This window comes from Sarcophilus harrisii, chromosome 1, assembly GCF_902635505.1.
Source record: "Sarcophilus harrisii chromosome 1, mSarHar1.11, whole genome shotgun sequence".
NCBI classification, from domain to species: domain Eukaryota; kingdom Metazoa; phylum Chordata; class Mammalia; order Dasyuromorphia; family Dasyuridae; genus Sarcophilus; species Sarcophilus harrisii.
Window position 1 is genome coordinate 508,179,230 of NC_045426.1, and position 18,228 is coordinate 508,197,457.

General features: G+C 31.6%; 2 protein-coding genes across 2 annotated transcripts in view; one reads left to right on the forward strand and one right to left on the reverse strand.

The window, feature by feature from the left end:
- CEP76 (centrosomal protein 76) overlaps positions 1-18,228 on the reverse strand; it is a 28,799-nt gene that overhangs the window by 10,056 nt on the left and 515 nt on the right. Inside the window, exons 2-9 of the mRNA XM_003760070.4 lie at positions 16,380-16,532; positions 14,995-15,073; positions 14,209-14,433; positions 12,450-12,635; positions 9,072-9,169; positions 7,506-7,634; positions 3,016-3,204; positions 928-1,094 (exon numbers count right to left, since the gene is read on the reverse strand). Coding sequence (XP_003760118.1) covers positions 928-1,094; positions 3,016-3,204; positions 7,506-7,634; positions 9,072-9,169; positions 12,450-12,635; positions 14,209-14,433; positions 14,995-15,073; positions 16,380-16,532 — 1,226 coding nt within the window. The remainder of the gene's footprint in view (positions 1-927; positions 1,095-3,015; positions 3,205-7,505; positions 7,635-9,071; positions 9,170-12,449; positions 12,636-14,208; positions 14,434-14,994; positions 15,074-16,379; positions 16,533-18,228) is intronic.
- PSMG2 (proteasome assembly chaperone 2) overlaps positions 5,473-18,228 on the forward strand; it is a 34,283-nt gene continuing 21,527 nt past the window's right edge. The window contains exon 1 of the mRNA XM_031946664.1: positions 5,473-5,499. Coding sequence (XP_031802524.1) covers positions 5,488-5,499 — 12 coding nt within the window. The 5' untranslated portion in view covers positions 5,473-5,487. The remainder of the gene's footprint in view (positions 5,500-18,228) is intronic.

Genomic DNA, 18,228 nt, shown 5'->3' on the forward strand with positions numbered 1-18,228 from the left:
TAGCTTACATTTATATGGCACTTTAACTTATAACTAAAATTTTCTGAGGTATTATATTACTATTATTATTTTCATTAGAAATATTATTATTCCTATTTTATATATGAAGAAACTTAGCTTCAGAGAAATTGTAGCTTGACCTTAGTCAGAAGCAAGATTTAAAGTGAAAACTCAATGTCAAGGTAAGTACTCTTTTTTCCACAGCAGAACATTATTATATATATATGCACCCATTAAATCAAAATTGTTGTTTTGGTTGTTTTTTCAGCTGCATCTGACTCTTTGTGACCCCATTTGGGATTTTCTTTGCCAAGAATAATTGGAATAATTTTCTATTTCCTTCTCCAGCTCATTTGATAGATGAGGAAACTGAAGCAAATAGGTTTTACTGACTTACCCAGAGTCACAATGATATTAAGTGAATGAAGCTGGAATGGCCAATTTTCCTGACCCCAGGCATGGAACTCTATCTGCTATGTCATACAACTGCCCCAATTAAAATTGTTCATCTCAAAATTGGAATATAAAACTTTCTAAAGATAAACGTGGTACTTGAATTTCTTATGAACTTCTTTATATCATACTTCTATATTGTAACTTAAAAATCTACTTCTATCCAATCTTAGTAATAGTTGGTAAAAAATTTTTTCATAATAACAATTTATGTCAATTAATTGATTTAACTTTCCTATTAGTCTATCTAAATAAGAGATAGTAATCTATTTAAAAAAAACTTACATATCAAAAGTTTCTTGTTATTCATTTACATAGCTGCCTTAATTCAAATATTTAGTGGCCATATAAAGACTAGAAAATTATACTTACTCTACTATAGACATTTAAAATCATGTTGACATCAACACTGAAGTTACCTTAAAAATAATGTAATCATTGTTTAATGAATTTTTAAAAATTAAGTTTACTGACCTATGTCCTGTTAAACTTTCCCAAAAAGTGATAGTGCCATCAGTCCCACATGTCATGACCCAGGCATGAGGGACTCCTTTAGCTTTTGTCCCTACACAAACAAAGGCTTCTAATCCATATCCAAGGAGAAGGCTACATAAAAGGTTAGCATGATCTTCACAGTCACCCTAGGAAATGAAGAAAATGGAGTCAAATATTTATCAACTATTTTCTAGCAACATAAAAAATACAAAACAAAGATCTACAACAGAGATTGGCTTCTAATTAGTCAAAAATGTTAAGAGTCAAGGTGATAAAATGTCTATGAAGTTAAAAAGTAAAAGTTTTTAGTTTCAGTTTAAGAGTCACAGACCTATCACAAACTACCAACTTTCCTTTTAGTCTCATTTGTAATAACTTTGAAGAATTAATTTTATTTTTGACCTATAATCTTGCTTGAAATAGATAGAGATCAAATTAGGGTTCAAGTTAAGTGCCCTTATAACACCTAGATAATAAAGTAGTTGTCAAAAGAGTGAATGCATTGGGCATTAAATAGAAAAAAATGGAAAACAATTTTTTTATTTGACAGAAAATGAAGCTCAGTGACATATCAGAGGTAAGATAATCTCTGATGTTGGACTCAGAATTTCCACTTCCTTGGATTCCAAGTTCAAAATATTACCTGTAAAAATAGAATTGCACATTAAGAGAAATCATGTTTTGTGGTATTAGATATTTGGTGAACCTTAAATTTATAGCAGAATTTGTGTTTGACCCTAAAACTAATGATTACTTTTTAACTTCAGACATTTTATCATCTTGACTCTGATGTTTTTGACTAGTTAGAAGCCAAAGAAGCTTATAGATCTCTGTTTTGTATTGTGGGCTTTTTTTTTTTTTTTTTTTTTTGGGTGAACCTTAAATTTCTAGCAGAATTTGTATCTGACCTTAAAACTAATGATTGCTTTTTAACTTCATAGGCATTTTATCAGCTTGACTCTGATGTTTTTGACTGGTTAGAAGCCAAAAAAGCTTATAGATCTCTGTTTTGTATTTTTTTTTGGGGGTGAACCTTAAATTTATAGCAGAATTTGTGTCTGGCAATCTATCTATAGGCTTCTATAAGTAATAAAATGCTATCACTATTATCCTCAAGTCTTCCCATCTATGTTTCATTTAAATTTTTAGTTTTAGAATTGACTATTATTTAGAATTGACATTATCTAATCACCTTAAATATGACATAAATTTAATTAAATATAACATTTAATTATAAACTCATTTCTAAAATTTCTTTTCAAATATAAAACCTCAAACTTTCTCTATATATACATATCCTCAGTGAGATGACCTAAATAGGTAAATTACTAAATTTATTAAACAAGTATAGGAGAACATGATTTCTTGCTTTGTAAAAGGAGCCACCATATGATTCTCTAAAATATTAAACAGCCTAAATAAACTAATACAAAGTGAGCCCAAACCCTTCCTGTGTAAATAACTTGTCTTAAAAATAAATAACATAAAAAATAAACAAACAAATAAATAATATAAACATTTGACATTCCTAGAATCCAGCAAGGGCAACAAAACAGACTTATTTAAAATTTTAGATGACTGATCAGATATATTTTTCCAAACCCTTTTACACGTACTATCTCACTTGAGATATTTTAGAAAAATCTCCAACAATATCCCTAAATTATTTTAAATTACTCAAAATTTTGAATTTTTAAATGTTATAATTTCAATATATTTAAATTTTCCCCATTTAATTTTAAAACTATCAAATATTCCTTTTAATTTATTGCCCAAGCAAATGGAGCACAAGTAAGGTAAAGAAACTAAGATTGTATTCTGGATTCCACCATGATTTACTTTTTCTTAACTATTCTTTGTGACTCACTGGCTTTTATTGTTCAGTCTTATCAATATTTATCTTTTTTGACTTTTCAATGTGTTCTCCCCTCCCCAAATGGTAAAAGTAATAGGTTAGAATTCTGAATAATGATTTAACGTTTAGATTGTTATCTAAACATTTTAGGGGTAAAAATTTAAATAAAAAGTTCAGAGTAACTATAATCAACTGCTGTAATAATCCTATACCTTGTTTCTACAGAGAAAGGCCAGTAGAGTGCACCACTGTTCGTGTTTACCTCCTCCTCCAATAACAGAGGCTCTTTCATAACCAAGGACATTAACAAATCTTGCTGCTTGCCTTGGAGTATCCAGGAGCCGTCCAGCTCGAAGGGGTCTGACATAAGAACATACAGGTCTATTTATTCCATTTTCATCCTGAAAATAAGGTACCATTTATGATTAATTTCCATTGAACTTTATCATTTTTTTAATAAGCTATCTAGAATAAGAGAAAAATAAACTTAAATTTCTTTAAAAATAAAGTTTTAATGCTATTAATATAGATCTCCATTCATTAATTCAATAAGCATTTATTAGCCACCTACTATGTGCCAGGTATCATACAAAATACAGGGAATATAAGGATAAATATGAAATAGCCCCTGCCCTCAAGGAGTTTATATTCTAATGGCAGGAAGGGGCACCCCACCCCTTTTCCTGAGGGTACTGCTATCCTGCCAGTCCTCTAGGCTCACAACACAGTTATCATTCTCAACTCCTATCTGATTTGTTGCCAAGTCCTATCAATTTTATTCTCACAGCATTTCTTTTCTAACACTGCCCTGATCCTGGGAGCGGGTTGGGAGTCCCCTTATACCTGGACTGATGTAATGACACACATCTCTCCCCACCAAGTCCACTTTCTACCCAGCTGTCAAAGCAATCTTCCCACCGCTTAGGTGTGACCATATCTCTTCCCTCCTCCTTCATTTATGGAACAAATATAGAATGAATTCTGTGGCATTACAATCTGGCTCTCTCCTACCTCTTCAGTATTCTTATCCTTTAAGCTCCTCAGGTACTTTAAAAACCAGAGATCCTGACCTTGGTCTTGTTCAAACAAGACACCCCAGCCTCAGACTGGGCATTTTCTAGGGTGGTCCTCTTGGTTTGGAATGCTATCCCTCCTACCTCTCTGGATTCCACTCCCAGCTAAAAATCCCAACTTCTATAGCAAGTTTTTCCTAATTCTTCTTCATTCCAATTATTTTTATTGATTATGTGCAGTTTAATATATATATATATATATATATATATATATAGCTTGATTGTAGATAGTTGTTTGCATGTTACCTTCCCCACTAGACTGTGAGATCTCTAAGAGTAGTGATCCCAGCACGTAGCACAGTAGCTGGCACATAGTATGCATTTAATAAAGGTTTATTGATTACTGAAACAACCTGTACACAGAAAATAAACGCAAACTATATACAAAGTAATTTCTGTAGAGAGAGCACTCACAACTGGAGGGATCAGAAGCGGCTTGCTGTTGGATATGGTACTCCAGCTGAGTTTAGAAGAAAGCTATGGATTCTATAACAGGGTGAGGAGGAAGCACACTCTGCCTGCACAAAGGAGATAGGAGAGGGAATGCTGGAAACTAAACCAGTCTGGCTGGAATGTAGACGACATAAGGATAGAGAGCTGGCCTTGAAAGTAGGAAGATCTGGGTTCAAGTCCTGTCTCTTGCTATGTGACCCTGAGCAAGTTGTTTAATACCTTAGGACCCTAGGCAACTCTCTAATAATACACATTGCAGAGAAGGCACCTATATTGGCGAAAGGAGTTTTCTAATCTAGGAGGTTACATAAACCAATGAAATCACAAATCTAGTGTCATATTAGTTATTATCCCTACTCTTATGAAAGAAAATAACATGCAATAATTTGGGGAAATAGACTGAAGTCATATTGTGAAGGGCTTTAAAAAGCCAAAGGAATTTATATTTTACCCTGGAGTAAGTAGCTTCTTGAGCAGGGGAGTAACATCATCGGGGCTGTAATTTAGGAATATCAATTTGATGCTGTGTGGAAGACGAACTTGTTACAGGAGAAATTGGAGAATGAGAAATCAATTAGGAGGCTATTGCAAAAGTCCAGGCAAGACATATAACTAGAGTGAATTTAGCAAAATCAGAAAAAAAAAAAATAAGCCTACAATTCTAACATCCAGATACAATAAAGATTATAAGATTTTTATAATGTTAATACCCTTATATGACTAACACAAAAACAGCTATTGGCACTAAGATTCCTTATTTGCTCCTATTATTTCATGTACATTAAATTCTAATGATTGGATTTGCTTTAGGAAATGGTGATTTGGTTCTGACTAGCTTTGAAAGTTTTGGAAAGAAGTTCTTAAAAACTTTTAAAGAAAAGATTCTCTAAATCCCAACTAAAATGTCAGGGTTTATTTAGATTTAGCTGGGGCAGCTAGGCTCTGGAGTCAGAAGAACATGAGTTCAAATCTGCCCATAGATACTAGCTTGGGCAAGCTACTCCTGCCGAAACTGAGATTTAACTCTGCTGAAACTGAGATTTTCTCTTTAGTAAAATGCACTGGAGAAGGAAATGGCAAACCATTCTACTGCCAAGAAAATCCTAAATGGGGCCATGAAAAGTTGGACACAAGGAACAATAAATTAAAGAAGATATTATGTATACTGAGGTAAAAAAAATCTTTCTGCAATTATCCTGTTACTTAGCAATGAACAAAAACTCATGATTCCTTTGACTTTGACTCAGTTTTACAGAGATCTCAAAGTATAAAAATTACTTATTAGTTTTTTAAATTCAGAACAAACTTAAGACAACATATAAAGACATGTTCTCTACTGCAATTAATAACTTCTAATAGAACCAGTAGTTCTTCCCTAGCACCTCTCTCTAATTAATTCTAGGGCTGCAGCCATTCTCAGGTAAAGAAAAAGCCTTTATTATCTAGATAGTTAATTTATATAAAATACCTCCTTTCGAGTTAAGAAACTAAGTAGGTTTTTTTAAGTTAAAAAGCAAAGTGGCTATGAATACTGTTAATATAGTTCCAGTCATAGTCATGGTACCCAACTATGAAAAGCAATGTAATACCAAAAGAAAAAACTTATGAGTCTAATAATTTTTTCCCCACTCAGACTCAAATAAATGACATAGTATGGGCAATAATTTTGATACTGAAATGGTGAATATGGTAGTTCACAAAACTAAAAACTTTGAAGTAACTTCAATATTGAAACTAGTTTACAATCACCTCTTATAAACTACCCAATATTATCAGACTGTAAGTGCTTGAAATTATTACTGTTAACTTATTCTAATTATTTCTTATAAGAAATCCAAAAACAATTACAAAATGTGAGTTACTAGCCTATTACTGGCAAATTAATAAGGAATTATATATAAAAAACTACAAAGGACATGAAGTTCTTCTAGTTCCAACCCCTTCATTTACAGACGAAGAAATTAAGATCTGAAGTAACAAAATAAATAACAGAGTCAGGATCTAAACTCAGATCCTATATCTCCAAATTCAGCACCCTTTTTATTTTATCATACTGATTAATAACTAGAACAGAAGAACAAACAAATTAGCATATTGGTCCAACTATAGGTCACTTATTCCTACCATCCAAATCTGACCTATATAAAACTTAATTATAAATTCTAACATATCTCTCATGGCCTAATGAGCTGCTGTTCACATTGTGGATACAGGAATCTAGTTCTTTATTTTCTTTTACTTTCTTTTTCTTATCTCTGTGTCCCCTTCCCCTTTTTCTATTCTTTTGTTCTCCACTGAGAACCACAAAAACACTGTCTACCTTCTGGTCTCCTCTTAATCCCTTCTCCATATGTGGAAAATGATTTTCTAGTGATTTAGGATAGATAGGTAGGTAGGTAGGTAATATAGGTATAGCTGGGGCAAATCTGAAATTAAAACAATAATAATAAAGAAGAAGCAAGGTGGTGATTGCCTAATTTTACACGCTAAGACACAGCTAATGCTATTGCCAAACTTAAGAGTAAACAGATCCCTCAAGCCCTCCCTTCTCTCCACCACCACCACCAAAATTTTTACCAGTCTTAAATCTGAAAAGTGTATTCCTTTCCTTACCCCCAATTTAGGACATACATGCAGGTAGAGAAGAAAATGGGTCCCAGAGTTTCAAGATAGAGTGAGATACTACATTAGAAATTACCAAAAAAAGCCCTTCAACAAAAGAAAAACAATTTGACCTTCCTCAATCATATTTCATCAAAAAGAAATCTATATTATATACTGAGATAACATAACTTGTTTCAACAAGATTTAACTTGTATACACAAAGCATCAATTCATTTTATAAACTAACAAAGCAGTATTTGTAACATTCACAAGGATCAAGTAAAAAAGATTTCTCTAATTAAATGAATTGGTTTTTATTTATTTTAAATATTTACAAGAAGTCTAGAATCAAATCAGTTTTATAATATAGCGACCAAAATTATAAATCAGGTTGGTCAGCCTATTCTTCCACTTAGGAGATACTCAAATAGAAAAAGAAAAGTGGCATTCTATCATCCCATTTGCTTGGTACAAACTTTCACTTTCCTTGCATGACCATGCTAAATGAAACATATATACTAAAACAGATAATGAATATATGTTGCGAAGTTACTTTGATGAAATCCACAAACCTGTGCAAAAATCTTTACCAGCCTTGAGTTATGGGAAGGTCGTATTTGCAGATATTCTCTCCACCATTGCTTAGCATATACAAGAAATAAACGCTCTTTCTCTGCTGTTTTCTGTCGTTCCAAAGCAAGCTTTAATAATAAAAAGAATAACCCAATTTGTTAGTTTAAAACATTTTTTATTATGTCCATTTCAAACAAACTTGAAATAATGTGCACATTAAAAAAGTAACTTGGTTATTATATGCTATAAATTAAAATACCAAAGAAATCAAAATTCATATTTTAAAGGCTTTAAAAAAGTGTACAAGATTGATTTCCAACTTTATAGATATTTATTAAAATTTACTTATTTTCAATCTTTCCAGATGTCTTTTGTTTTTACATTGCATTTATTTCCAGATATAATCCTCCAGAATCATTTGTTTTGACAGTTTTTTTTTTTAAAGAGGAAAGCAGTTATATAAAAACAACCAACTCATTAATATGTTATTTGTGATATTCCACACATAGTCTCCCACAATGGTTTATCGTTAGGAAGAAAATTACCTTTTGCTTAATCAGAAAATAAAGCTCTTTCATTTGAAACTATTAAAAAATAAAAATAGCTTTCAGAAAAATGTTATGAAATAGATGTGAAGCACGGTCTTAATTGACCTGAAATATGGATCAACTTTGTACTTTTCATTTGCGTTATAAACATGAAAATCAGAATTGGAAAGGACCTCAGAAACTATCTGGTCCAACTCCCTAATTCTATTGATAAGGCACCTTAGGCCCCTAGAAGTTCAATGACTTGTACAAAATCACAGAGGTAGTAGCAAATTAGTAGCTAAACTAAAATTTGGGTATTCTAACTGGAAATCCATTTTCAGAAACAAGAAAACAACATGCTACAGTATGAGAGAATAGTAACTTCCCAACATCATGACTAGTGCCTACTTTGCACAAGTGCACATAATGAAAAAACAAGAGAAAATTGTAGCATAAGAACAGAATAGAAAATATTGCTAATTCACTATGCAAACAAGGAGTCAGGTTTCTTTTCTAACCCAAAACTCCATTTTTTTTCTTCACCCACATTATGGAATCCAAAACTATAAAGAATCTTCCACTTAACTTTTTCCCCAGTTTTGAAAAAGTTTTTTTTTTTTTTTTACAAAATATGATTTGTATTAACTTTAATCCATTAACTTTATTTTGTACTACTAATACATCTTAGAAAGTGAGATTACGGAAGGACAGTTTTCAATTTTTCTCTAATTCCACTTTACCCTAATTACATCTTCATTCCATAACCTTTCAGAATTTAAGTATTCAATGTCATCTACTTCTTGTAATTCTTATCTCACTTCTTTTATATATGCATACGCCGCCCCCCCCAACTCGTTAATTCTCCTTAGAATACAACTTCTAGAGCAGGGGCCACATCTTTTCTATCCCCTCTGAACATCTCTATGTACTTAACATAGAATGGTATTCCATATAAATTTAATAATTTAAAGGTAAATAGACAAACATATTCTTATAAAAAGGAGTACCAAGATAAAAAAATTCAGGATTACTTACTTGTGTATTAACTATTTCTTGAGACAATGTTTGATTAAGTTGTGGATATACTTCAAGTTTTACATTTAAAATTCCAACAGAAACTTTTGATTCTGTACCTACAAATGTAAATATTAGAACTTTAGCAATTTTAACATCACGTAAGTTCTAGATAACAAATGTTTCCCTCAAATAGAATTCAGACTACTTCAATGAACATTTATGTGAAAAAAAGAAACTTTACCATTTATATTCAAAAATAAATCAAAGTAATAAATTTAATATTACCATATTTTTATTTTTAAGTTCATTAACTTGAGAAACAGAGTCAGGTAAATGATGAGGTATTCAATTACATATAGTACTATGTTGTTCTTGGAAATAAGTACAAAATGAATTGTACTAGTAAATATTAAAGTATAGCTTTTAAAAAAACTGAAATGATGAAAAAAATGAATAAAAAAATTGCCCTCATCTCCACTTGAATAGCAAAAAAAAAAAAAAAAATCTTTTACTATTAATTTTGTAGGGACAGCATACGTCTATTTTCCTAGGACAGTTTAATATTATTATCACATTTAGTACGATCCTAGATTTAGAGTTGGAAGGGATCTAAGAAGTCATCTAATCCAATTCCCTCACCTTAAAAATAAATAAATTAAAGTTGAGAGAGAATAAATATTTCGCCCAAAGTCACGTAGGTCCTTTGACTCCAAAGCCAATGTTTACTCCACTGAACTATGTTGGCTTCCATTTGGATTGTTCTTTATAATTTACTAAATACTTTCACATACTTTAAGTTCACTTGATCTTTTAACTTATGGGGCAGTCATTTTTCCAAAGATTAGATGAAATTCTTCCTAACAAAATAAGCATACTGTTATATTTGACACCTCAGAAGGCATCAAATCTGAATCTAGGGGTTGTCATTATTAATATCAACCATCAGTAAACATATTATATTTTGGCAAGATATAGAAGTTCAGACTCAATGTCCTTGGAGGACATTTCAGACATTATTTTGTTTGTAATTTGACTTTTATTTAAAAATAGAAAACCAAATATAAATCAGTTTTTTGAAATTTGGATATTCATTAATTTATTGTATTACTGATAAAGAATGGGGGAGATTTACATGATTTACTGGTTCTGCTGCTACCTAGATGATTTTAGTGAACATTATCATTTACTAATGTTGATCAATAATGTATCAATATAATGATCAATAATTAGTACTGCAGTATGTATTTAAAATAAATGTAAGGAATCTACTCTGAAGTAGCAAAGCTTAAATAAAAAAAAAAAGTCTAAATAGTTTTCTTAAAGCGAATGCAAATATAAAAAAAAAGAATATATATGGTAAAAATATATACAATGACTTTCATTTTAAAAAATTAATTTGCTATACACCTATATCATATAATTTATAAACATAAAAGTTCTTCAACACATAATTTAAGAAACCCCAGATTTGAAGACATATTATGTAAATTTTTAGTTTCATCAGTAGTTACCTTTAAAATGCTACTAATTTTAGCATTGAGATTTCTGTATGAGATAATAAAAATATTTAACAAAGCAATTGTCTCTTTTAATTTGATATAAAAATTCCCAAATTGGGAACTTCTATTCCAAATTACTGAGAGTTTAGCTTTTTTAGAATAAGTTTTCTTAACAAATACCAAACTATATTTTGCTATTGTTCAATAAGTTCAATACTGAAATAAACAGCATTTTAATTCACACATAGACAAAAGTAATTTTAATCACTTATTTTTGTATACCGATAGCTGAAGAAACAAAGAAATTAACCAAATTTTCTACGTTAATTTTAAAAGAAAATTTATGACAAAGCCAGATTGAGTATGAAAAGATAACCTTATATTCCCGCTGGATCTTTTCTAGTAATAGGATATGAGAATCTAATTGGGGGGAAAAAACAAACAGCTCCCAAAGATGAAATATGAGAAGATACCTGTCCTAGCACCATGGCGAGAGCCATGATGAGAGCAACATATAGAAAATCAAACTTATTTGATGTACTGTTTTTACTGAGCTTATTTTACTTTTTACCTTTTTCTTTGGTTCTTTGTAGAAGTGAGGTTTGATAAATCTCTATAGAGTACCTCACAGTTACCCGTTTACAACGTAAACTATACATCCAGGGAATAAAGAGCACCCACTAGCAAGAAGACTTTGCAAAACCTATAAATGATGTATTAAGTGTTTTTTAAATGATTGTAAGTACTGTAGAAAGATGTAAAAGGAACAAAATAGGAGAATATACTTTGTAATGTACTCCCATTCTTACTGTATTTTTATATGTTTTGGGCAGCATTAAATATTTTTTTTAAACTGATGTGTTGCTCTTTGTGCATTATGTTAAAAAAATTGCTCCTCAATTTTTAAAATTTATTTTTGTCTTTGAATTTTTACAAATAGTGACTGGCATTAAAATGGCATTTTAATATAAATGATGGTGACAGCTTCTGTTTGTTAGTAGTTGCTGGGACCATGGCTGCTTAATGTAGTGTTTGCATTTTGATGAAGAGAAAACCCTGTCAGGGACCAGTAGTTCTAATCCTGTTTGTGAAGCGAAAAAATGAATCAATATAATTTGCAGTGGTGCTGACACTATTTCCCAAGTCAGTGGGACATAAACTATTACATATTATATTTTAGTAAACATGGTAAATGTAGCAGATGACACAAACCATCAAGACAGAGATGTGGACAATAAGCTAATAAAGTAGACTAAGTAAAGATGAATGCAATGTCTTAGATTACAATTCTCACACAAGTCTAAGATGGGGATGGCATGGCTAACAAAAGAGTTCATGTGAAAAAGACTAAGGTTTTAGTGGTTCATACACTCAATGGAAGTCAGTCATTGTGATGTAGCCAAAGGAAGTAATTTATCTTAAGTCCATTAAGAGAGGTGGTTATAACTTTTATATATACATAAAGTTTTATATATTTACAGTGATTGAAAGAAATCTCAAGCATTGTGTAAAATTCTGCATACTACATTTTATAAGAGATGAGGAAAAGCTAGGGGTTGACCAGAATCGTATGGAGACTGGCATTCAGGAACTGAGAGAAGAAACTTAAGGATGTTTAACCTTGAGGAATGCACAGGAATTGTTTAATTGAGATCTTAAAAGTACTTACAAGTTTGATGTGGAAGAGTAAGGATTAGAATTGTTCTTCTTGGCTCCCAATGGCAGTATTTTGAGCCAAATTTAGGCTTAATTTAAAAGTAAACTGACAGAAGGTAAAGGAACACTGGGGAAAGTTAGGAGGTGGTAAAAAATATCAATAGCAAAAAAAAAACAAAAAAACAAAAAACCCCAACCCCAACCAAAACCTCCATGTAATCTTAATTTTTAATTGTCATACCTACACCCAGAAGTTCCACAGCAATATTGGTCATCCCATTATCTGAGCCAAGGACTGATCGCCATTCCAAAAAGTAGGATGCTACTAAAGAGGTCTCACCAAATATATCAGTTTTTATTAGAACCATATGTATTGGATCACATATTGATAACATTGTTGTTGCATCAGCCATTCTAGTTCCATCACCTAGCAATATTAAACCAAGAGAAAATTATATAAATGTTATATATCATCCTATTAGCCTTAATAATTTCATCAAAAAGTATATCCACTAAGAAAAAAATCAAATAAAATTTTATACTGTTTTCAAAGGGAAATATGTACAATGATAAAAACAGAAATTTCTAACCTTCAGTTCTTTTGTTATATACATTTTTATTTAAATTGCAAAACATGATTATAGTTTTATTTCTAAGATATTTGGGTCAAATTGGGACAAGTAAACACTAAATAATAAACAAATTGTATGACTCTATTGTTTTTTTCTTTTTGGTAAGGCAATCAAGATGAAGTGACTTGCCCAAGGTCACACAGCTAGTAAGTGTTAAGACTCTGAGACCAGATTTGAACTCTGGCTCTCCTGACTCCAGGGCCAGCGCTCTATCCACTGTCATCTAGCTGCCCTGGAAGTGTCTATTTTTAAAGTGAGAAAATATTATCTCATGGTGTTCTTAGTAGCTGGTATTGTTGGAAGAGTACTGAAGAGACCATATTATGCTACATAAATAAAATTGGCTGCTACATATTTTGCAAATACTGTTCAAAACTTCAATTATGGCAAAAAACCTTTCAAATATACCAAAAATAATCCATGAATAGGTGAAAATAATTTATTACATGCAAAAATGAAAAATGAACTGTCATAAAGTAAAATTAAAGATTCTATTACTATAACTTTAAGACTATGAAATATTCCTATATGACGATCAATTCTGATGGATGTGGCCCTCTTCAACAGTGAGATGAACCAAATCAGTTTCAATAAAGCAGTAATGAACTGAACCAGCTATACCCAGGGAAAGAATTCTGGGAGATGACTATGAACCACTACATAGAATTTCCAATCCCTCTATTTTTGTCCGCCTGCATTTTTGATTTCCTTCACAGGCTAATTGTACACTATTTCAAAATCTGACTCTTTATACAGCAAAATAACTGTTTGGACATATATACATATATTGTATTTAACTTACACTTTAACACATTTATCATGTATTAGTCAACCTGCCATCTAGGAGAAGGGGTGGGGGGAAAGGAGGGAAAAAGTTGGAACAAAAGGATTTGCAACTGTCAATGCTGAAAAATTACCTATGCATATATCTTGTAAATAAAAAGCTATAATAATTTTTTTAAAAACCCAAATTAAAAAAAAAGAGGAAAAAAAAGACTATGAAGTATTCTCAAAATACGCATTTAATGACTCTAGAAATGTAGGCATCTACCATTAATTACAGAGTAAACACAATCACTATAAACTGCCAAGAAAAATCTGAGGACAAAAGATGAAAGGAGAAGGTGTGTGACAACTGGCACAAAAGAGAAATAATGAAGTGAAACTGAGATATAAAAAGATTTCAAAACTAGAAAGGGAGGGGAGAAAATGAATGAGCAAAAATAAAGAAAATGGAGGGTAGAGTGTGAACATTATCTTGTAGCAAAAATCTAATTGTTTAATTTTCTCTCTCATACATATCAAACACATAAACATATATTGACATGCAAAATAAATTAAACTGAGCTAATTCAATGGATTTCTTACCTAAGCTTTCTCTGTGTACTTCAAGCAAAAAGCCATCATGAAAATCTGGTTCACAGGCACATGGGACAGGTTTAGAGCGGAAACGTTGGTTTCGAAAATGTAAACATAAAGTGAAGGTAGAACAAATTTGTCCAGGTAAAGGATCAGGTTCTTGTAGATGTTCCAAGAAAGCTTTTCCACCCAAAACCTGAAGGTAAAGATACCTCCGTGTTGGATCAATATTAGCTGTAAAGTGTAGCAATATATATGAGGAAACTGCCAACATATTTTAAGGAATGTGATTAAAACAATAGGAAATGTTAAAGTGATAGAAATAAAAGACATATAAAATAACTTTTAAGAGTCATTTGCTCATTAGCAGCAAAGGTCACATGGAAGTCGGTGATCTTTTCTAACATTATGGTTCAAAGAAGGAGTCAGATTCAGATTTTGGGCTATTTAAAAAAAAAGATATTTGGCATTTTAAAGTTCATCCAACCACCAACTGTCCACTTAAAGCATGTCAATTTTCTGGGACAGACAAATATATTTAAAATTATGTATAGATATTACATTTAAAAGCAGGATGCACTTCTGATATAAAATGTAGCATTATAACACATTAAAAAGAATTTATTTACTTTGTTTCATAAAATGGGATACTGCCCCCCAACAAAGTTTATTTATTTTTGTTGATAATGAAATTTTAACATGTTTTCAAATGTGCACTATCAAAAAAAAAAAAGTATATTACGATGCATAGATATTTAACAGCAACTAAATTAATAGCAAGATTAAAATACACACTTTTTTTCAAAAGAGTTGACTGCTTATCATTAAAATTAGATGGTTTTGGAGAGGAAGTCAATTCTCCATCAGCTATGTCCTAGAAAGTTAGAAAAACATAGAAATAAATGTCACTATTATATAAGAAAACAACAATTGAGATTTAAAGAATCAATTTCCATTCCTTACACAAGAAGAAAGAATAGCACTTTAGATACTATCAAAATCATTCTTTATTGTGTCAAAGGTCTCTCTAATAAAAAGTAAAGCAATTTTATACTTATATGATATAAAAACATACTATAATAATAACATATTAAGACTAATGTACAAGGGTTTAAAAGCTTGGTTCATAAAGTAATATAATATGTGAACTTTGAAATTCTGGAATAAAATTTAAATTTTGTATATCCTACAGAATTTTGAGATTTTTCCCTGCTATGAACTAGTTGTTTTGACATTTTCCCTTGCTATGAACTAGTTTTAATGAAGTAATGATAATTATGCAACAGGAACTGTTATTAGGTTAATTACAACAAATGGGTTTATGAGTCTCAAGTTACCAAAAAAAGGTAAGCCATCTTAAATTACTTAGTCTCTAGTGTATTATCAAAATCATGTCAATTCTTACAACATATTACAAAGTAATTTAGGTCACAGTTTCTCATTTTATAACTTATTTTTACAAAAGAGATCTGGTCACCATCTCTACTGCATTTGGAGCTATATCACTAAATGACCTGTTTTTGCCAATTGATTTTATGGGATTAAAGTAGTTTATGAATTTTTTACTTAAAAGAAATGAACAGTTTTATTTTTACTTACTAAGACTGTTTCACAAAAGGGAATTTGATGTCAATAATCAAACTTTATTTAAAAAATAGAGTATAACTTGACCTTTGGTGTGGAAAGTTTGTAAAGTTATTTTAGAATTAGATTGAAAAATCTGTGAGGTTTAAGTCTAAGGATAGAAGAATTTAGGGAAGGACTGTCTCTAATAAGACATCAAGTTATAAATTTTATTAAACTAGTAGACCAAAGAAACAATAGGAAAACATTTAAGAATTGTTTCAGGATATTATACTACTAACTAATCTGCCTTAAAGATATCTTCATAAACATGATTGATAAACAACAAGAGAAAATTTTATCACTTTGCAAGATGGAAACTTTTTGCACAATAGAAATATCGTAGAACCACACTAAAATACTATTTACCACAAAGCAGAATTTATTATAAGTAATTCATTAACTAAATAAAGGATGTTTATTTTTAAAAATATTAAGACCTATTTTAGGGTGGTTTTGCCTACAAAACACCTCCACAACAGGGACCTTGGGTCCAGTGTTATTGTGAGGTTCCAATGAATTTATAAAAATACAGTTATTCCTAAAAGATTACTCACAGAAACAAAAGTGAGCTCTTTCATGACATCATCTATGATTCCTCGGCGTCTAAGAGCTTTTATTAAATCTTCTGTTGAAAGTTGTTGCTCAGGTGCCAATTCTTCCCGTATAGTTTCAGCAAGAACTTCTCTTATCCTTCCATGGACATCCATCTATATAGACAACTTAACATTACATTTTCCCTCTACTAAGTAGCAACCAACAAATTTTCAAGAGGTATGATGATAGTTAAACATTATATTAAAAAACAAGTTTGCTTTTACAAAGGAATATACCACAGTAAAGCAAAAATAACTGTAAAAAATATAGAATAAACACCTAAGTTTGAATCTTGGCTTTTTGACATCAACAATAAAGAGAAGGCTATATAACTATTTGGTAAAAAATGATAGAATGTTAAAAAGCAATCCTATCATTTACTTTTTAAGAATTAAAATTTAATACCAAATAATGTTAAGTTTTTACTATTTGGAATCTTCATCACAATTTTCCAACTGGAATTCAGTAAATCAAAACACATTGTCTTGATTCTTGACCTCAAACACTAAATTATTGTTCTTATGTCAAGGCAGCATTCTCAAGTAATGTGTTTACCTAATTTCTAATTAGGTTTTCTAATTTTCTAATGTTTGTTTCTATCACTTGCTGCCAGACACTGGTGATCTCTTTCTTAATCTCATTAACTACATGGTAGATGATTTTAAGCCCTGGCTTGAATTCCTTATCTTTGGCCTGCATTGCTCATTTCAGCTTTCAACAAGTACGCACAGAAAACTTTGGTAACATGTTGACATAAATCTGGCATTAAGTATATATCGGTCTCTATCAAGACTACAACAAAGACTTAAAAATATATATAGATTCGATGTGCAAGTATACACATATGTAGCAGCTACATTAATAATAGATCTCTAAAAGAACTCTGGGAGATGACTAAAAACCATTGCATTGAATTCCCAATCCCTGTATTTATGCACACCTGCAGTTTTGATTTCCTTCACAAGCTAATTGTACAATATTTCAGAGTCTGATTCTTTTTGTACAGCAAAATAACGTTTTGGTCATGTATACTTATTGTGTATCTAATTTATATTTTAATATATTTAACATCTACTGGTCATCCTGCCATCTGGGGGAGGGGGTGGGGGGGTAAGAGGTGAAAAATTGGAACAAGAGGTTTGGCAATTGTGAATGCTGTAAAGTTACCCATGCATATAACCTGTAAATAAAAGGCTATTAAATTTAAAAAAAATAACAGATCTCTATACATTTACTGAAAATTCATGACCAATAAAAACTGATTCTGTGTTTGTGTGAATATGCGCGTGCATTATCTATGTGTGTGTGTGTGTGTGTGTGTGTGTGTGCGCACACACAAAAATGAGCGTTCCAAAACTCATTTTGACTTACGGGATACCCTCTGCATATGTGTGAATATGTGGGTACATGGGAGTGTGTGTTTATGTACAGTTTATATGAACGTTTTTAATGCTGGCTCAGGAAGCTACCATTTAGAAGACCCGCAATCACATTTGCTCCTGTAGTTTCTTACAAAGTTACGGAAGTTAATCAAAGACACGGGCACTCCTGCTTCATAAACGTCTGTGGGAAGGGATCCCCTTCTGATTCTGGGAGAGCAAACACCCACGTCCTGGCTAGCCCTGCACCTTCCAGCGCTCGCCTCAAGCCCCGGGAGGCCCCGCAGCCTCCGGCGCTCATCCCTGCCGCTAGCAGTGCTGCCCTGGACAGCTCCCCCTAGTCTCGAGGGTTCCGTTTCCTCTCCAAGTCTAATTGCCAACCGTCCCAACGCCCTCGCCCGGCGCAGACCTTTCCTTAGGCGGGCAGGGA